Below are 21,681 nucleotides of genomic sequence, written 5' to 3'. Positions count from 1 at the left end.
AGTGGACGACCAACTGTCCAAACTCGGCGGTGCCATCTTCGGTTTCCCACTTTCGTCTTCTCTCCGGCAACGACGACGACACCGTCTGGTTGAATCTACTTGGCTCCACTCCGCTAAGTGCAGCTTCGCTTCTCTCAGTCCTAGCAATTCCCGACGCTTCGTTTTCGCTCCGTCCTCCGTGAACGCAGCAGAGTTTCCCCATTTTCAAGAAGGAGAAGGAGTCCTACTTTGCTTCCTGCTATTTAGTGAAGGAGGAGGCGAGATCGATCGATAGAGAGGGTTGATGATGCGCTGATCAGACGTAATCAATAATAGAAATGTTACAAAAAGAAAAATTTAAAAACTTATGATGCTGCCAAAAATTCAAAAAAGGAAAAGAATGGATGAGAGAATGATATCAATTGGATCTTTACCAGTTTTATGTGCATTTGTCTATGCTGATAACTTTTGTATGGTTGTATTGAGATCACGACCCTGCCAACTCATTACCCACTCGTATCTGAACAGTCTCACGATTTGTAGCTTTCGTGTGCTTAGTATACCCTTAGAAAAGGTCTTCATTTTTGGGCAATCTTCTACTTTAATTTCAAATAAGGATGGGAGCCTGAAGATACAACTTGGGATGGAGGAGAAGCATTCTAGACTTGGCAAGTGTTGGAGTGTCAAATATTTTAGATTTCCGAAAGAAATCACTTTTTGTTCTCCATTTCCATCGTTGGCCACTACTTCTTCCATTCTTTCACATCCTATTATAGTCATCCTATTCAGATGCATCAAATTTGTGACCGCCAAAGCTGTTACTAGATGTAACAATCCAGAGCAATTCTTCACCACTAACTCTGTCAAATTTTGGAAGGATGTCACAGCCGGAAATATCTTCGTCAAACGGGGACAATCCCAAACCTTAAATGTTTCGATGCTCTGAAAAATTTTCGACACTAAAAAGTCTTCTCTCCACACACTCTTTAGGTTGTGTAGCTTGTTTAACTTAAGTTCTCTTAAATTTTCAAGCACTTGATGTTTTTCCTCATCAATAAGCCGTTCGTCTGGGAATATATCTTCAAAGGAGTTACAGAAGATCTCAAGGCTTCGTAGATTCTGAAGTCTCTCCAGGACAAATCTGGGAGGAAAGACTGCCTTTTTATCATGAAAGCAATCCAATGTTAGTGCTTTTAACTTACCAAAGACGTCCTCGAGAAATTTTCCATCTTGCATCATTTGAATATTTTTATAAACCAACGAAAGTCTATCTAACTTGGGAAAGTCCTGTCAAATTGCCAATACAACAAGAGAAGTAAGTTCAACAAAGTTTCGGCAATAAATCATGTGTTGTAAAAAGTAAACCTATTTAGATGATATGCATGGAAGGTGGCCATCTTCTTAAAGTTCATTATATCTCATGAACCCTATATTTTAGTCTCAAGCTTTTAAAAGTCTCAAGTAGAGGTTGGTCTGGTTAAGTTGGTAGAGTGAATCTAAATTCAAGATCTCTACGGCTCACCAAATTCATCTTTTGTTAGGAATATCTTATCTTGTCAACAAAAAATTGTCATCTTTGGAATCTTATGTAATAGGATGCACTCATGATGTTACTAGAACATGTGGGGTCCACATATTTAAAAGTGTGCTTAAGATATAAGAAACATCTTATGTTGTCCACAAAATTATAGGAAAGGAGTTCTAGTTTTCTATAGTATTATAATAGGACAACAAGATGACTATGCAGTGCGCCGGTGTATTAAAAATTATAGTAGACAATAGTGCATTAAGGTACTAATATTATTTTTGTTTTTTAAAAAAATGTTTGAATTTTTTTTTTTTTTAGAGTTTGTAAAAGATGAAAATAGAGAAGAAAAGTTAAAACATGCAACACGTGTCAATAATGGAGAGGACCTCTTGTCAAATTCTTATTGATGTCACCAAGGAGCACCATTAGGTTAGATTAGGAATATATTATGGTGTCAATAGAATACTGTAAATATTTTTGTAACTCTAGGTAATGGAATATCTTATGCATGTCCACAAATGAAAGTATATGTAAGATATCAGAAATATCTTAATGTCGTCGACAAACTAATAGGTAAGGGAGATCATGTTTTCTCTAACATTATAATGCAACGTGATAGGCAATGGATATGATATTAGTGACTATTTTAAAGAACAAAGTAGAAACTAAGGGAGAGCAACTATAATCATACCCTCTCAAATGAAGAGTGTGCTTCTTGATCTGAAAGGTCTTGTTGATCATCTCTTTGAGCCCAACTGTCCATGGATGCCGCAAAGGATAACATGTTCAGTTTTTCACAGTGAGTCACTCGTAATTCCTTCAATAATGGCCAATGCAAAGTGGGCAAGTTAGGATAGAAGCTCTTGAGTTGTGGCATGTCATGTAACACCAAAGAGGTTAGTTTTGGGAAAAGATCTTGAGTAGTATTGGAGCATGGAGTGTCATCCCTACTAGCGACTATTTCCTCGATCTCACAAGACTCCACTTGAATTTTTTCAAGTTGGGTTAAACTTGTAGCCACCCAATACGGAAACAAATTTTCAAGGCTCTTACAATTCCGAACCTCCACTATCCATAAACAATCAAAAGTCAGAGTTTCTTGAGTACCGTTAGTCCATATTTTGCTTAAATTGTCCATGTGGGAGAGATTCATCCACGTAAGTTGAGGAAATTGCACCTGCCATATTGAGAAAATAAAAAAAAAAGACACAATGAATGCTATTGCATTGAGTTATGACCTCAAAGAAGGAATTTCTAGACTTCCCTCGTCTCACAAATCATGAGAAGTCAAGATGTTGTTAGTGACATAAATAGGGAGGGGTTGATTGATGCTTTTATACAAGTTGACTGATGACTAAGGCCAAGGATATTGCATTGCAACAAGCATGAAATTATAAATGTACTTATAAATTAATAGTACGTTTAGCAACGACTTTTTGAGTGGCTTAATTAACAATTAAGGGTACGTAGATTTTGGAGTGACAAGACGATGTTGACTTTTCTTGATTACTTGGCAAATCATAAGGATAACTTAAAAGTCGAGGAATTAGGTAGATGGGCCTTATGCACGTGGAACTTGGGTTCATTTAAATGGTTGCTAAGCAGGTCTCCAAAATTTTGGTTCTGTATCTTTCAACATCATCCTAATCCCCCCCTCCTAAGTCCTCATTTTTTTTTTATAGTAGCTCTTGTGCCACAATCAGAGAGAGAGAGAGAGAGAGAGAGAGAGAGAGAGAGAGAGAGAGAGAGAGAGAGAGAGAGAGGTAGGTGAGAAGGGCTATTTCCAATTGGATGCAAGAGCATCTAAAGCATAAGAAAACCTACTATGCAAAAGTGAAAGAGAGAGAGAAATGAGAGCCCTCCTATTTATGCTGATGCATGAATGGAGCCATTGACTAAACATTGATGACAACTCACTCAATTGTTTCTCTACGCAATTAAATGAGGACAAAGACGAAGAAGAACATAATATAAATCCCATGACAAGTTGTATTTTTGTAATGAAAAACAATGTTGATGCCATGGAGGAGTGACAAGTTGTAGTTGGCAAAGATCGGTTATTTTTTTTTTTTTTAATGAATAAGCACAAAAAGCAAGGGCATGGTGATGATGAGACAAAAGTTTAGGGAGCTTGCTAGGCATGTTTGAATAAGGAATGGATGAAACTATTGAAAAGAGCAACATTTAAATTGCCAACAATACTTATGAATCTTCTAATTAATATAGTTCACTAAAGAGAAGAGTCATGAAATTTATATGGCGAACTAGATATAAAAAAAAATATAGCAACTTCAATTGTTCACAACCTTTTTCTTTTTCATGTATGGAAAATTTTTGCATTTGAAAATAATTTCTTAAAAGGCATGGGCAACATAACAAGTTGAATAAATAACATAATGTTATGATCTCAGCAAAAGCAAGTTGGGTCAATTTACTAGTTTTACGTTGGACCGTTAATAACATCCTTGAAATAATGTTTATTCAAATTCGAGGTGGAAAAATAAAAATAGAATCTTGCTATGTACTGAGTGATCCACCCCTTGGCAAAAAGTGGGTGTGCACCCACTGATTGCATTTTGTTTGTACAGAGATAATCAAGATAGTTTTTTTTTTTTTACTACATCTTGACCTCCGAAGAATTGTCCATTGAAAAGCAAGTATTGATATTTTTCATTTGGTTACAATAAAATTAATGGAATAACGATTTGTCACCAAAAAAAAAAAAAAGAATGACTTTCCACACTTCATTAGATCTATCAATATTCTTAATCGAGGATTTTGATGAGTTTTGGAAATTATCTAATAATGTGGGAGAAATCAATTATTATATGACAACTCATATTTGACACTAAAATGAAATTAACGCTATCACAACTTGTCACTACCAAAAGATCAAATGACAATTTTCATATTTCCCCAAATTTATTAGTATTGTTGATTGAGTGTTATAATGACTTTTGAAATATTCTTAGAATGTGGGGCTTGGTATATATACAACTTATCCATGCAAATGACATTATAAATAAATAATTAGTGATAATTCTTACAATTAAAAAGTAAACAAATGTGTAGATACTTGTTATAATTAAACATTCTACTACTAGTATAAAACAATAGAAAGAATTATGCAAAAGTATGAGAATAAGGAAAAAAAAAAAAAAAAAATTTGCATGGAATCGAAAAAAAAAAAATAAAAAAAAGAAGGTCAAAAAAAAAAAATGATATCGCGCATTTTCAAGAGCCTTAAGATTCAACCCAAAAAAAGAAGTACCGGAGGAGGTCGTTATTTATTGCCTTCAGTATTCACATGAGGAGAACTTCATAAGACGGATGAAAGTGTTTACTCGATGATTGATTCCTATTTTTTTTAATTTTTTATGTAGCTACGACATTTTTTATTGATTGTTTTTGGTCGAGACATTGACTAAATATTAAAAATCTCAATTCCCCTCACTTTCCTTCTCCATCTCCATCTCCATCTCCATCCACATTGAGCCCAACCTTCCCGCCTCCCCCGCCATCGCCACCGGCGGAGTTGCCGGCGCCGCGTCCAAGGCGACCATTGCCAAGCGTCCAACCCTCTCCATCGTCTCTCGTGGTCTACCCATTCATGACGCCTCTGTCCATGGCCATTCTTCCACGACATCTATTTCTCTGTTTTTTTTCTTTCGCCGTTTGATCTCGCAGTCCATGGACGTCGAGATCTCAAACTCGCCGTCAAGACTCATGGCCATGGACAAGCTGTGGTCGCCAAAGATCGTGGAGGAGCCTCTGGCGAGCCATGGACGAGCTAGGCTTGCATCCATGGACGATACTAGATCTCGGAGGCACGACTCCACCCATCGAACGGGCAACGGGCAGTTGTGACGATGGAGGGTGGCTCGGCCATGGAGCCAACCACGAGCCGCGGGCGACGGCGGAGGGGACAATGGCGGTCCATAAGCCGTCGTTGCTCGCGACGGACTTCCAGATCTGCAACCATGGCTCCGGTGACGGCGGCTCGTCCATGGCTACGAGCGGCGGTGGTTGATTTCCGGATCGCAACTCCGTCGCTATGGACGGCCGATTTCGAGATCCGTAGAACTATGAGGCGGACAAAACAAAGGAAGACGGCCATGCTCGGCTTGGACATAGCAAGGGTCGGCCTAATCAAGGCGGCGGTGACTCGCCGTTGGCGACGACAGGCGGAGGAGGGCGGAGGTCGGCGGGTTTTGTGGACGAAGGAGGAGGAAGAGAGGGTTGAAGAGAAGTTTTTTTAATTTTTCTTCGCCGAAATCATGCCCCGACCGAATTGACGCGAAATCGCTTCCGCATCGGAGATCCACTTCGACCCACCATAACCAACAAGCTCCGGTTCGCGTAATCACTCGGAACCCATGCAAGCACGCGCGCGAGAGGAGGCGAGCTTCAAAGAAGCGATTCGAAGCTTCCGATTCAACCATTGGACAAGACCACCCAATCAATCGCCCCAAAAAATAAAGAAAGTAAGAGGATGGGGGGAGTGGGAAGAAAGAAGAGTTGTTGGTTACTTGACTCTGTAGATTTGGTTCACTTTTTTTTCACCTCGTTGCGAAAAGGAGGATCAAGGTGAACCGAAATGGTGAGAGAGAACAATTCTTAGGGGGGGAGAAGTCTAAAACACCAAATAGACTTTGTCTAATTTCTTCCTTTTTCTGGTTTTTTTTTTTCCTTTGTCCAGTGAGCGCACCGCAACTGATGGAGGCCGAGGGTGGTGGTGTGGTTCACGTATAGAGATGCACCTTCGCGGAAGAAAGAGAGGGAGCAGAGCCACAAGGAGGAGAGCAGAGCTTCCAGTGATGGGCGTTATTGAAGAGAAAGGGGAGCAAAATTTTAATGGTTCCACGACAAGTGGGTCCGGCGTTGCCACGTGTCGAACTGCGGATGATTCCATACGAATTCTACGTGGTGTATTTAATGCACCTAATATTTTCCCTTTGGGGTGGTGTTGTTGGTTGGATAATTTATTCTGATTTTTAAAATTTTTTATTTTAGCTAGGACATTAACTAAATATTGTCATCTAGTTATGAAATAAGACTTGCAATGTCAGCAATCGCCCTTGGAATTGCTACTATTTATTATCCAGATGTCCTTTTTTCTCTTTTTATTTTTTTTCCTTTTTTAAGCCATTTCTTTTCCGGAAAAAAAGTACTTTGCATTTTCTCCTACCAAACATAGATTGTGCGTAAGTATCACACTAATTATCACTCAATATGATAAACCAAAGTTAAAATTTATTGTATAATACTGGTGCATAATTTGATAGGTTGTTGGAGTATAGCTATTCAAATATGATTTAAAAACAAGGAAGGCGAACCACTTCATGCATATTGACCTTTTTTATTTTTATTTTTTTATTATCAAGACCCAAGCTCAAGCATAGATGATTATTAACTTGAAATACATTAAAAGTTGGCTCCACTAATTATGGTATAATGAGCTGTAATAGTTAAGCAATTTGTGAAATTGGCTTTTACAATTATGAAGTTTTACTTTTCCCTTGTCTTCATGTTTAATAGAATGACAATAGTTTGCTTCCACGCAAATAAATATGAAGGGTGATATTTAATTTTTTCTGCCATTTTTAGATGCTATTCTATGTTTTCTGTTTTAGTTCTTTATAATTGAAATTGCAAAAGTAAATGTTTTTATATGGTTATTGTGATAACTTTTTAGGAACCTCGCTGATTAATTCTAAAGTAATATATGATATGATTTCATAAACTTACACCAACTTAACACTTCTAATAGGATATGGAGAAGTACGTATGATAGTAATATTTATTGAGGATTAGAATACTTTTAATCTTCATCTTAAATATTAGAAGATTATGTATATAAATTGGCACAAGCACATAATTTGCATCATACCGTGCATTGTTCAATACTATGAGAACAAGTCCCAATGAAACACCAAAAACGCATTTATTTGAAAGACTAACTGGGAAGTGAAAAATGAAGGGGTGTTGTGGTCATCCTCCATCCAAGATTGCCCAATCAAACTTTCCATCTTGGGGCAATGGGCAATTTTCATCATTTTTAATTTGGGGCATTCCAGCATATGATTTTTTCCCAAGAGGAAACAAGTCAAATTGGGCAAGTATTCCATAGTCATCCGCAAGAGCTTTGAGAATGTAATCTTCTTCATTGCGCTTCCTTTGCCCTTCTTCCTCTACGATCACACCTTCCATTTGACCACACTTCTTTATTTCCATCGTTCTAAGATTGGCAAGGCATCGAGCCATTGATGGAGTGAAAGCATGTCCCAAGTTGCTACAATTATAAAGAATGAGACTACCTAGAGAATTGAAGCATAACGATTCTTGAAGACTTTTGTTCCATAGTCGCCTCAATTTTGGTAGATTGGCCAGGTTCAATTTCTGTAGTGAGCGTAGGCACTTCGAGTGCTTTCCACAATCTCTAACCCTTCCAAATCAAATATTTCTTTAAGCAATTCACAATCACGCACTTGCAAATAGCCCAAATTGTCTAAGACAAGCATCAATCTAGATGGAATAGCATTAATAAATGGACATTTATCTACCACCATTGATTTTAATTGCCAATACGACTTGATGGGATTAAGTTCGTTATGCCATTTTCCAATCAGCCCGGGGAACTCAGATAGCAGCATTTTCTTTGCTCCAGCAAACGTACCCTATCAAAAAAATGCATCGTTAAGCATAAATTTCTAGCTAGCAAAAAGCTATTATTCATTTAGTGGTCAAAACCATCCAAATACATGGAATTTGGTAACTAGTGCGTACCATTTCTTCAAACATATTCTGGATGGTGATGTTGAGGTTTCTTGCCCAAAACCACACTTCCTTTGATACTTGAACTCTCTTTAACTTTGATGCCTCCATCGGTCCTTGAGAGAAAAACTTCATGTTGGGACATCTAGTCACAATGATATCTTCCAAGAGCGGGAACATCAAAGTGTATCCACCTGAACTGAAACTTCTCAACCCTATCAACCCATCAAGCTCCATATACTTCAATTGATTGAAAGCCACCACACGGTCATCCCCACCTTTCTCATCATTAATGACTTCTGTCAATATTCTACAATTACTTATCCTCAATTTTGTAAGTGCCACCAAATTTTCAGCAATTGTCGGTGTGAACATATTTAATAACCCATCACAATGTGACACATCTAGAGTTTGCAGATGTTGAATATATCTTGAATCCTGCATATCGAGCACAATAACTGCATTTTAAAATGTCGAGTCTCGTGATTCAATGGAAAGAAATGTGCCCTCATGAAACAAACATTATCGCTGATCTTTTATATTTGACTTGTATCCATATTTGAACTTGATTAACTCCTTAAATTCACATTTCTAAAGATATATGCCTTGTGAAAATAACTCCTGCATCAATTATAGTCACAATTGCACTAATTTCAATCGTTAATGTCAACAATAATGTCCATCTTTTCTTTGTTAGCATAAGATCAACACTTTTTATAGGGTTCAAATTAGACAACACACTTGTGCCATGGTAAGATCACACCACATACCACGTGTTTTTTTTTATCTTTGTGGTACTTAAAAGAGAGCTAAATGATTGGAATTAGCCTCTTTTTTAAGGGGATCAATGAGTATGCATTTGTCACATCAAACATTGACAAGAATGTTCAATCAATACTCGAAGAACATATGATGTTTCAATGTTGCAATATGTCTATGGATTCAAGGAGAGGTGTACAGTTTATATCTTCGCTTGTAAAAGCATCTTGTATGAGATGCTTGGTTTAACCATCACTTTAAATATTCACCATCAAAGCAAAACAAATAATATTGGATCATACCTTTAAATCACTTACAGACAAGGAAGAATTGATTTAAAGAAACAAGAACCATGTCAAAAGGGTGATCAACGTTAGAAGTTACGGAATTGATGTAGTAAAAGAAAATTGCAGTGGATCGCTTGAGGAAGAATATTAGCAATTAGAAAGAAAATGATGGAGAGATTGAGATTAAAAAGCCAACCAATCATCCATCAAAAGGTGCAATACAGTAGGGCGTGTAATTTTTTCCAATACCAAATGCCTCAAATCAATATTATATCACTCTAAAGCAATTAAAGAGTGAGGCTAAGAGAAAGCCATTAAAAAAGGAATTGAATGGGCCAAACGAACAAATCTCACTTACTTCATTCCCCACTTGAAAGAACTAAATATACTTAATCGATTGAATTTTCCTTTTAAAATTCAATGATTTTTATCCATGCTGGAGGATCCAATAGTTAGATATCAAGGATAGATCATATTTATACCCAAGTCAAATAATCGAAGGTTTTCCGAATATCCCATTATAGGAATTAAAATTATTTAAGAAAGTCGATGTATTTATTTTGTGGGAGGGCCCGTTTCCACAGCCTCTTTGGGTGCATAAACAACGATTTAGGTAAAAGGCCTATATTGCTTTTAGTTTAGTCAAAGTGGACTTGCCTGTGAATCACTCTAATTCATTTTCCTTTGAAACATTCTTTCGCTATCCACTCGACAAGACATATAACTCAACTAAAATATCTTATCTGCGAATTGTATTTTATTTCTTTAGCAAGAGTTTCATAAGAATGGCCTTGCAGTTCATGTGAAAACTAAACAGGGTGATTTCTGAAGCCCTAGACCCTAGATATCTTGCTCAGTTAGGGGACGAAGAGTGCTTAGATTCCTTTTACTGGTGCAATTAAGAGAAAGAGCAAAGCTTCCTTCAATCAGGAAAATAAATGAGATCTTGCAAGTGCAAATGATGTCAAGTGAGCGTATTGAAGGCCCTTCATCTCTGCCCGCTTGAACTTTGCTGCTCACTTTCCTCTCGGTTGTTTTTTCAATTTCTTTCAATGTACATGCATGCAATGTCTATGCCATACATGTGAGGCTGATGAGAGTTTTAAGTTTTTTTGGAACATCAAAAAGCTTTTAGAGATCCTATTTGGCAGTCGTATTACCCATTCATGCTTTGTGTAGGTGTGATAAGAGATGTTCAACCATATTTATGGAAACTATTTGTAGAGAAATTGAAAGTAAGAAATTGCAACTCATATATGTCAGCAACTCTGAACATTTATGCTTGTACGACACTCATTTTCTATAAAAATATTTTAACCAAAATATACATTATAAGTAACTTAGTTTTTATCTTGGCCATGCTTGTCTCTAGTGTATTTAATATTTTAACGTAATGTTAATCACGTACCTCTTGATTGAAGAGTACAGTGGCACGTGATGTGACACGATCTTGACTTCCACTTTCTCGTGCACCTGTAATTGGTATTTCATTGGATGAAAAGAATATTACCATTTGTATTGTAGAGATGAATATATCTACAAGACAATCTTCAATGATAAAAACAAAAAAATCAATCTTACACTTTCCATGAGAGAAGCACGTCAAACTTTTCAATCGTTCTAAGTGTAAATCGGTTAACATCGGGAATGCCAAAATTTCTGATGTTTCCATTCCCAACCCTTCTTCCTCCATAATGATCGCCTCCGTCTTCTCACAATCCGATATAGTTAGTTTTTTTAATTGTGTGAGAGATTTAACCATGGATGGGAAAAATATAAACTTGAGGCTATCCAAGCCAATGATTTCTAATGTCTCCAATCTCTGAAAGGCAACCTGTGAAATTTGCTCATGGAATTGATGATTAACTTAATCTCGAATTCATGAACTTTCAAAGAGTAAATATAGATGAGTGCCAAGTGGAGAGGAGGATTATTAAATTGCACAAAAGAAAAAAAAAAGAAAAAAAAAACAGAAAAATGGAGTAAAAAAATCTCCACACTAACGTCATTTATAATTGCCAGTCTTTCCTTTGCTAAAAAACTTGCAATGCTAAGCTTAATTTGATGAGTGAGCTAGTTTTATTCCATCCGAAGAATTTCTCCTTTGGAAATGGATTAGCGAGTGGAGCATTACTTGTCTCTTTTTGTATAATAAAGCAAACTTAACACTTTCCACCTCAAAATTCTGCCCAAAAATAGTTCGGATCGGTATCCATGGCCAGTGTCCAACGAGAACAATGGCGAAAGTTAAAAGCCCCAAAGACTACGGCGATTAAGAAAAGGCAAACACGTAAAGGATGACACACACTGCCTTGCGGGACCCACAACAAACATGTCCAGGACCCTCTACTGACAGGGAAATTAACATATTGCAGGAGTCTTGGGCCGTGCGTATGGCATGGGCCTCGGGCCTGCGACGCTATAAGGGAGCAATCTTGTCTAATAAAAAAACCCCAGTTTTCACCCATATAAAATACAGTCGTGGGCTTTCCTTAATTGAGGGCATTGTTTATCCTTAGTTTACTAATTCTCTTTCATGTTAGTAAATTATTATCCGTAGAAGTGCAAATAGGACCATAAAATATATCTACAGTGGCCTAACATCATTTTCATTGATAAAAACAAATAACAAAAGATTTTCACCTGTAATTGCTCCCATTTTTAAACTTGCATGATTTGTCATCTTCTATAAACTTGGTGTAGATATTATATGAAAAGGATCTCCTATAAAATATTATCACTAAAGCTAGTTAAACTGTTTACTATATTTCCACCTACTAGTCTAGAATTGAATATACTACAAATAATCGCCTTCAATTTCAATTGAATGCAATTAATTATTTTTATGCAGAGCTACTTTATCAACTTTGTAATTGCTCACCCTTGTTGAACTTGAATGATTTGTCATCTTCTTTAAACTTGGGGTAAAGATTATACTGAGAGGATCTACCATACAAGATTATGATGTGAAAAAAGAAAAGGAAAAAGCAAAGCCATAAAGGCTTTTTGTAAAATTTCTCCGATGTAGTTCCATTATCTTTGAAAGCGCTCACTCCATGGAAGCTCAAAGCAAGGGAAGAAGACAAGTCACTAGCGTGTGGACCCACAACTTATATTTCCACTGCTTTCTGCTGACGGGGAAGCTAATCTATTTTGTGAGTCTCATGCCCAATGATCAACTTTAGTGATAATTGGGCCACTTTAAAAGGGCTATCTTATCTAGTCAATTAAAAGGCTCTACTCGTAGCAATATTTTCCCTTGTAAAATAGCCACGTGCTTTTCTTAATTGGGCAATTGATCATCCTTAGTTTACTAACTTCTCTTTAATGTTAGTATATCACTATCAATAACCAATTTAATAGGATATTAAACACAGATTGTGGATTTGTTTTTGTGATGCCAAAAGTAAGTATAAAGATGTCTATGTATACAATATGCATGCATGAACATGCACAAAACTCTATACTCTTATAACTGTGGGGTCTATATAATAACTAACTGCTTATTTAAACAAGAAACACAGAAGACATGCATCAATTACATTAGCCTAGTTGCTTTTATTTATAAAAAAAAAAAAAAAAAAACCTGGTCCTTCTTCCCATTTTTCGTATTGGTTTTTAAGAGTAACCTATATTATACATTTTGTGGATAATAACAAAGTTTGATAAGTAATTCAATTGAATCCATATCAAAAGATTTAAAATTACTTATGGAATTACTTTAGTGCTGAAATTCTCTTTAGTTTTTCTTTATGAAACCCTATTAATTTAGATATACTAGTAGCATTTAAATTGAAAATAACTCAGAACCTACCACAAACTAAATTTACATGGATTTCATACAATTAGTTGGATTTCTACGCAATGAAGAGAAACTGAAGGTTGATTTATCTAATTACAAAGAAGGCACGAATGGATAAGGTTATTAGGAAAAAAATGAACTGAAAAATAACAAAATGAATAAGCAACATGATATGTTGTGCATCTAATTAGCAAAGGTAGGAAAAAGCAATAAATATTATATTCTTTTGATAGAAAGTTACCTGTTGCCCATTGAAGAATGCAATTTGAGTGCCAAATTGGTCCTCTAATGTACTACTCGAAAGAGTTGTTCCGGATGGTGAAAAAATTCTTGATATTTGGTAATTGGTGCAAATTCATTATACGCAAATTTTGCAACTCCACTTTGCCACAATCATCAACATCTACAATCCCATGCATTAACTCGCAACCAACAACTTTAATCTCTTCTAGTTGTGGAAGTTCTCTCAGTAATGAAAGAGGAAACAAAACTTCCATTTTGTCACAACTTTTGACTTGAATTACTTTTAATTTACCGAAGGACTTGGAGGAGGAAATATGGCTGTAGCATATCTTCGTCAAGTTGTTGAGCTTTATGAGAAGTAATGACTCCAACATCTCAAAAGCACTAAGGGAACGACACTGGAGGATGTATTGGATAGAGGAACTATCCTCAACCAGTAGATGCTTTAATTTTGGAAAGCCTTCTTGAGATAATGCACAAATACTTTGCTCGCTTCCGTTCAACTTGGTCAAAAATAGATCGTCGGTTTTACTTAAGATACTTTGTATGCATCCTTTTCGAAGAACATCAATTATTGGATCCAACTTGAGGTACAAAATCCTCTATCCTAGGTCCTTTCTCCAATGTGCATTACCTATCTGGATTTTATACTTGGTTAATTTCTTGACATCTAGGTCCTCTGGGAGCGCTTTTGGATTGGGAATGGAGACATGTAGAGTGCAAAGATTCTTCAGGTGATTCAACTCAATCAGACTGGCATTAGTTGGTTGAGTTTGCTCCACAGGATTCCATTGATTAAAGCTATTCTCCATATACAACTCCTCCAATTTGATCAATCTTCCAAGCACACCCGGTTCAATCATCCGAAGATTTAAACAATAGTTCAAGTCCAACAACCTCAGCTCTGTTAGTTGCCCAATTTCTTTTGGCAATCGTTGAAAGTTGGAGTTCACACAGCTGAGAACTTGTAACCCTTTTAGCTTGCCGAGAATGGCCACATCCTCTAGCGAACAATTCTGAAGACACAAAGTATGTAAGTTCTCAAGAATTGAAATGGCGTTGGTGAATGAGTGATACGTACACCAGTTAGATGTAGAACCGCAAGTTTCTTCATAGAGTTGAAAAATGAATCTGGAATCTCAAGAGACATATTGTTGTTGAAAAGCAAAAAGATGCGCAATTCGGGACAATCTAATTCTTTGGGAAGCTCCTTTATGTCAATATATGGAAAGCATAGCGCTGAACAACTTTTGAGCCTCTCATTCTGCAATTGTGTTGTCAACATGTCTTTATCTTTCAGCACGAGAAGAGGGTGATCTCTTAAAATGGACTGGGCAACAAAGTCATGAACCAAGTCATGTATCTTCAACCCATCCGTGCCTTCATTGTCCAACAGAAGGGAGGAGGCTTGAAGAGTGCGGATGAGTGTGCTCAACCTATCTCTAGCTTCTTCCATTCTGCTATCTTTTTGAAATATCCCCAAACCATAGCCATACCTCACCAAGTTTTCAATAGAGGGCTTAGAGATGCCATAAGCAACACAGAGTTGTAACAAACTTTTGCATCCTCGCTTTCTAAATGATCATAACTCAGTTGTAACACCTTATTTATCACTCCACTTATTCCTTCGTTTGTAGACCACTCAATTTGTTTCAAAGCATCCCTCCATTCAGGTAGAGAAGCGAGTTTTAATTGTTTCGCCATTGCGTCAAGTAGCAAAGGCAAACCTGCACATCTGTGGAGCGCTTCATCCACCAGGGTCTGAACTCGTCATTATGAACTTTTTCTCCCACTATCCTCTCAAACAATATTTTTGCCTCTTTCTCCTCCAGTCCATCTAGGGCGAAGGCCTTGTCGCAGCTCATTTCACTTTGTAAAACATTTCGAAATCTCGATGTCAACAGTAACTTGCATCCTATGACTTTATTGTCACGTCCGCAAGGAATGCCGACTGATTTCAACTCGAGCCCCTTCCACAGGTTGTCCAGTATTATGAGGACCTTCTTGTTCTTCTTCTCCTCGTCTTTCAACCTCTCGTGTAGAAGTTCCGCTCGCCCGTTGGTAGTCTCTTTGTTCTTTATTTCAGTAAGGCCCAAGGCGTCCGCAAGCTCTCCTTGAATTGTCTTGATGTCTGGATTTTCCGACACGTCAGCCTTAGCGACCAGATCAAACGACTTGCTTTTCTTTATTATCCTTTGGACATCCACCAAAAGGGTGGACTTGCCGACCCCACCCATCCCGTAGACCCCGACCACACTATTGATGTTATTGGCAAGAGCGTCCATGATGTTCTGTATCATCATAGCTCTGGACTCGAAAACGCCATCGTCCCCAAGCACAAACGACGTCGAGGCAGAAAAAGCAGGGACATTTCCCGGAGTAGGATCGATGAAGGAGATGTCGTCCAATTCTTTGAATCCGCTGCATTTTTGAGCCAGTTCCTGAATGACCTTGATCTTGCCCTCGGCCTTCCTGCTGAACTGATAGCGACATTTGGGGTCAGGAAGAGTCCCGTAGCAGCAAGTCTTGGTCGCATTTTCGAAGTTGCCCAACAGGTCTCGCACCTCCTTCAAAGCATCGTCAGATTTTTTCTCCCACCTCGTGAAGACATCATGGAACTTCCGAACATTGTTTCTGGCCTGTTCCGCAAGAACGTTGACCCTCCGAACCTCGTCATCAAGATTCTGGACTTCCTCCTGAAGACTGTCGGCGAAGCTCTTGGAGGACATCACGTATCTTATTGGACGCTTGATTGCAGTAACTGCCCACTTCAAGAGATCCCATGCAATAGAAACGGCAGAGTCGGCCGACATTTTTTTTTGCTTTTTTTCTTTTCCTGAGAAACAAAGAGCAAGAAAATAGAGAGATGGAGAGAGAATGATGATATAGAGTAGCAGATACCGAAGAAGAAGAGAAGGAGGAGGAAGAATGGTTGAGCCGAGGAGAAGAAAGAGCGAAACAGAGCGAGAAACGAACCAGGCGAAAAGACTTGAGCGCAAGAAAGTATGAAGGAAGGGGAGCGTGGAATAGCAGTGAATTGTAGAAAGAAAGAGATGATTAGCAGCGGTTAAAGCAGTAAACAAGTGATTCGACTTAAACCTTCGCCCTCGGAATATGTACTTTACACAGTGTGTCAGCACCAATATAATAAAATGTAATTAATAATGAGAATAAATGGACAAGGACAGGCCCACCCACGTGACATTGTCACTTACCGTGATTTCCTTAGGGTTAAAATTCCAAAAAAGAGCTGACAATTGGGAGAACGTTCACACGGTGCTGTCGGTGCCACATACCAAGGCAAAAGCGCGTGGGGACCAAGGCAAAACCGCATGGGGACCCTTGGAAATTCAAGAGTACTTAAAGAAAATTCGTGATTTTTTTATATGTAACTAATACGTGATTGTGATAAATAGCGTCTTTAATATTTTTTCATGCTATCAATATTTTCATCGATATTTGTACGCAACCGCTGGTTTGACTCAAAAGAGGGTGACGATTAGAAATTGAAATGTATATAACACCTTGACTGACTCATTGTAATACCTAGTTGATTAGAAATCTTTTATGACATGATAATCTTTATTTGACAAATATATGATATTAGAGAATTCAAAAAATTATCTATCATCATAAAAACGAAATTACGGTACATGCTTTGCAATAAATATTAAAAAGTAAAAAAAAATGGATAGAATATCAATAGGATAAAAAATTATCTATTATTACAGAAAGTCTATAGAACGAAAATAAAATAAAAATAAAAAATTAGAGGATTATATTAGATGGATATGAATCTATCATTTGTAAATATGACTAAATGTATAATTATCAATGACACCTTACCAACGGTGTAAAGTCAAGTAGCACCACAGCATGCACCGCATGACAGTTTTATAACGTTTCACGACAAGAGTTTAGCCTAAATAGATACATAAATGAAATGAGCTGTTGCACGATACTAAACATTTTAGTCATTATAACAGTATAAGTCAAGTAGCATGCAATACATGGTGAGTCCATGACACTGTGCTTTCATGATGAGAATTTAGAATAATCATGTAAAATTAACTTTCTAAATTGGCAATCATATGAACAAGTAGATGGGAATGTATCATTCAATGTGTAAATCCTAGATGATCGATAGTACATTTATATAATTTGTTGTACCATAAATATTAAAATCATAATCACAACATAGTTGTTTAATTATAATATATGATTTTGTTTTGCCAAATATTTAGTATAATTTCTAACTTGATTGATGATCTCAAGACATGCGATTCATTTATAAAATTGATTTTTCAAGAGATATGAGAAGCTACAACAATCGTCACTCGATATAAATAAGAGATAACGTATCATATCATGAATTAATTTTTACTTGGAAGGAAAACCCAACTCGCAAGGCTCATGCATGGTCTACTACTCACGTGGACAACAAACCATAGATCTTATTAAAATCTAATCTTAGTTGAGGCCTTAATTAAAAACCAATCAATTCCTTAATTAAGACAGTTGTCGGTCGCGTCATAATTGTGGAGTAAGTTGATTTCTTTGCATTATATAAGTTGCACGCTAATCAAAGGGGCTTGCAAAAATAAAATACAAATGATTACCAACTGCTAAAATAAAAAATAAAAAATGATTTTACTTGAATTATATGAATACTTTAAACACTCCGTCACATTGATATAACAAAATGTAATTAAGAAAGAGGCAACAAATAGAAAGATAGGCGCGCCCCCGTGATAAGGACAGGCCAAGACCACCCATGCACGTGATAAGTAGCATCTTAATCTTTTTCATAATATTAATATTTTTATCGATATTTGTATGTGGGCACTTTTGTGAATCAACACGGAGTGATGATTAGAATCTGAAATGTATATAACACCTTCAATTAAAACGAAATTATTAAAATGATTGGACTTAAATCATCACTCATGTATAATATGTACCTTATGTAGTTTGTCATTCTTCGATATAGCAAATGTAATTAATAAAGAGAACAAAAGGAAGAGGACTAATCAAAACCCGTGTGACTTGTAATTCCATCTAGACGTGGCAATATGTATAAGAAACCCATTTTCAACTCAATTTTAGTGCGACCGGGTGTATATAAGACACTCAAAATTTTTAAGCCAGTTGAACTTGAAATGATATTGAAAAAGCATAACCAATTCCATGCAAGTCCTTGTGGATTTGCGTTGAGTTATTTTCAACCCATTGTGAGTCTAGCAAAATCAGCAAATAAATTATTAGTTCTATCGTGGGGAGATCTCCTTTCGGTGTCTCCCAATACTTTTTAATTAAAAGTTGAACATGGTAATAGAAATGGTTTTCTTGTTTCTTCACTTGACCAGCCGTCATTCCCAATGCGTAAGTTTCCGCATTCTTACTCCACCATTAACAGACAAACACTGATTAGGTACCAATCCTAAAGCCATTCCTTGCACAAATCAATGAAATCATAAATAAAATATAGAAGTAACATTATAATTAAGCAATTTGTTAGATTACAATTCAATTTACACTAGACGTAATTACAATTGGAATTGTTAGATCAAAACTTCAAATAAATTAAAATTTTGCCATTCTTTATTAACATTTTAAATCAGTTTACTTTCTTGAGTATTGCTACTCTTTACTAGACAAAATTAATATGGGAAATAATTCTGAGTCGCCACTAACATTATTTTTGTGTCTCACATTCCGATTGGAGTTTCCTCATTTTCTTTCAAATGCTTGGGTCTATTTGGAATATTTTACTTTTAATACTCATTTTTCAAATATTGTACTTAGCACAAAGGTTCAGTTTGCTGGAAAAGTTTATAATAAACGACTGAGTTTAATACTAGCTATCCAGCGATTTAGAAATTTAAGAATGACTCAAAAACCCAAGGAAGAAAGAGGAGATAGGGTATGGATGGAGCTCCATTAGGGAAGTTGAGTGGTAAGCAGACTGCTCCCACGTCATCACTGCCCAAAAATAAAAATACAAAAAGGCCGCTGTATGTCGGTCGCTCATCAAGACAAGAATGATAAAAGACTGATAAAAAGCATATATATGGAAACAGATTTTTTTTTCTTGCATTTTACAGTTCCTTGGTCAGTCACCGTCACTAATGTCCAAGTCTCCATGTCCTTTCTTCCACCACTCATGGACAACCATCTAAATATATGAAAGATTGCTTTAATTAGGGTAAAAGTGGTGGGAGAGGGAGAGAAAGAGAGAGTAATTGAGGGTAGTTGCAGGAGCTGAGATGGTTTTCTGCATTTTACTGTTCCTTTACTCGACTAGTCACCATCACCCATGTCTACCTCCGTGTCCTTTCGTCCACCGCTATTGGACAAATATCCAAGTATTCATAAATGCATGAACTGACCGGGTGCCCCCGCTTGTCTGGCCTCTTTCTTTTAATTGTCAAGAAACACTGCTTTCCTACTTCACCCCTTCCGAGGCAATGATCAATTATGCAAAAGAGTCACTGCTTATTAAGCTAAATCTGACGAATCTCTTGATGAGGCCCAAATGAGCATGCTTTCCCTTCACTTCAATTAACCCTTGTTGAGGCCCAAATGAGAATGCTTTCCCTTCACTTCAATTAACCCTTGTTGCGTGAGGATATGTGATGTCCCATTAAGAATTCAAGAGATGAGTGATCTCAATGATTTGCTATTGTAGTGATTGTACATCAAATAGCAGTTTTTATTTATTTATAATGTTCTCCTTATTAACATATTAGACTTGGGCTAGCCTAGATCCTTATATCTAACTAATATTAACCATTAGTTCAATAATAAGTCTTGACTTTTCATGTATTATCTTTTGCAGATTTGTTGACAGAAAGCCCCTCTAGGCATCCATTTAAGTGAAAAAAAAAAAACTCAATTCACAAAATAAAATTGAAGTTGTTTAATTTTTATGCCAACCATAATTATTAGATTAGAATGTGAAATAAGTATCATAAAATTGCCATATGAGGATATGGTTGGAATTTTGTTAATGCTTTATTCTAGCTCTTTTAAAAGTTACTTATTGATATGAGTTTAATGTAATTTTTCCTATTATTCTCAAACGGCAACATCAATCGACAATTTTCATTGATTTTTCTTCTGAGAAAGAGAGAGCGAGTCCCACACCAATAATGCATAGTGGACTCAATAATACAGGCCTATGAGGCATCGTGTGCAAGACAAGATGCCTTACATAGTACACACGGTGAGGCGTTTGTGTTCACTCGAAGTACTCATTGAGCTGTCAAAATTTTCATCATTTTCTCTTTCAAATTTCCTAACAAGCTGTTCCATTTCCCACTCTTCAATAGTCTGTCCCGATGGATCCGCTAGAATCATATTATTGATCTTTTCAATGTACTCGGATGATGCACTTTTCAAGGATGGTGGACAAACGCATCTTCTTTGAAGACTGATAGGAACTTGATGGTGCATCAACGGAGCTCAAAGGGACATGTGTTGGCATTGGCCCACAAAGTAGAAGTAGTTTGCAGACTGTGCGCATCATGCACGAATCAATAGGCAACATATTTTAGCAAAGACCAATAAAATAAACGGTTTTCATCCATTGCATTTTCCAAAAAAAATAGATGATGGCTCAAACTAGTTTTGGAGCAGGATTTGATAATTAATAAGGGATTTAGGCATCATAGTAATTGAATTTTTTTGCGAAAATTGTCAGTAGGTCTTTAAACTCTTTTTTTTTTTTTTTTGCCAATTATGTCCGTACATTATATATATTTTTTATTCTTTCAAATCCTTTTTGTCAAACATGCAAACGGAGTTGATGATGATGTGGACTATATACACGAGATGTAGATAGTCTACTACGAAGACCCATAGAATGATAGAAGGAAATAAACTTTGTGATGTCCCATTAAGATTAAAGAGATGGGTGATCTCGATGATATGCCAATGTAGACATTATGTATTAAATAGCAATTTTTTATAATGTTGAAGTTGAAGTTGTTTCCTTTTTTACCAACATAATTGGTAGATTAGAATTTCAAATTAGGCCTAAGTCCATATATTTATGACTATTGTGACTAATTTTTTTAACAAAAATAATGTTATGACTAATTAAAGTCACGAGGGAAGTTCTATTTGTAATTAATATGATCAGGACCTTTTGCATAATAACTACCTAGTTTATGAGAAATAAGTGCATATAAAAAGAGTACCATATAAATTTGGGATACTCTTAATGTAAGCATATAATTTTACTTCTAATATGGGGGCATAGGTATGGAGACCTCTCTACCCATAATTCTATGAAATATCCTGTAGGT

The 21,681-nt window shown here is 36.6% G+C and overlaps 2 protein-coding genes across 3 annotated transcripts; both read right to left on the bottom strand.

Annotated features, from left to right (window-relative positions):
- Nucleotides 1-8,204: 8,204 nt before the first annotated feature.
- On the bottom strand, nucleotides 8,205-15,124 carry LOC120286290. 2 transcript variants are annotated; one of them, XM_039318085.1, is made up of 4 exons: nucleotides 13,371-15,124; nucleotides 10,909-11,161; nucleotides 10,736-10,800; nucleotides 8,205-8,719 (listed from the first exon to the last, which is right to left on the bottom strand). In XM_039318085.1, exons 2-4 carry the CDS (start codon nucleotides 11,087-11,089, stop codon nucleotides 8,240-8,242), a joined length of 726 nt encoding a protein of 241 aa, XP_039174019.1. In that variant the 5' UTR covers nucleotides 11,090-11,161; nucleotides 13,371-15,124; the 3' UTR covers nucleotides 8,205-8,239. The 2 variants fall into 2 exon arrangements, with proteins under 2 accessions (XP_039174019.1, XP_039174020.1); XM_039318086.1 differs by having other exon boundaries at nucleotides 10,909-11,149.
- On the bottom strand, nucleotides 13,975-16,185 carry LOC120295879 (disease resistance protein RPS2-like). The gene is made up of 3 exons (XM_039317489.1): nucleotides 15,100-16,185; nucleotides 14,472-14,891; nucleotides 13,975-14,388 (listed from the first exon to the last, which is right to left on the bottom strand). The coding sequence occupies exons 1-3, from the start codon at nucleotides 16,183-16,185 to the stop codon at nucleotides 13,975-13,977; spliced, it is 1,920 nt and encodes a 639-aa protein (XP_039173423.1).
- Between the last annotated feature and the right edge of the window lie 5,496 nt (nucleotides 16,186-21,681).

Source organism: Eucalyptus grandis, chromosome 7 (genome assembly GCF_016545825.1).
Source record: "Eucalyptus grandis isolate ANBG69807.140 chromosome 7, ASM1654582v1, whole genome shotgun sequence".
Classification (NCBI taxonomy): domain Eukaryota; kingdom Viridiplantae; phylum Streptophyta; class Magnoliopsida; order Myrtales; family Myrtaceae; genus Eucalyptus; species Eucalyptus grandis.
Note: the sequence above shows the minus strand (reverse complement) of the source record. Positions and strands in the feature narration are given on the sequence as shown.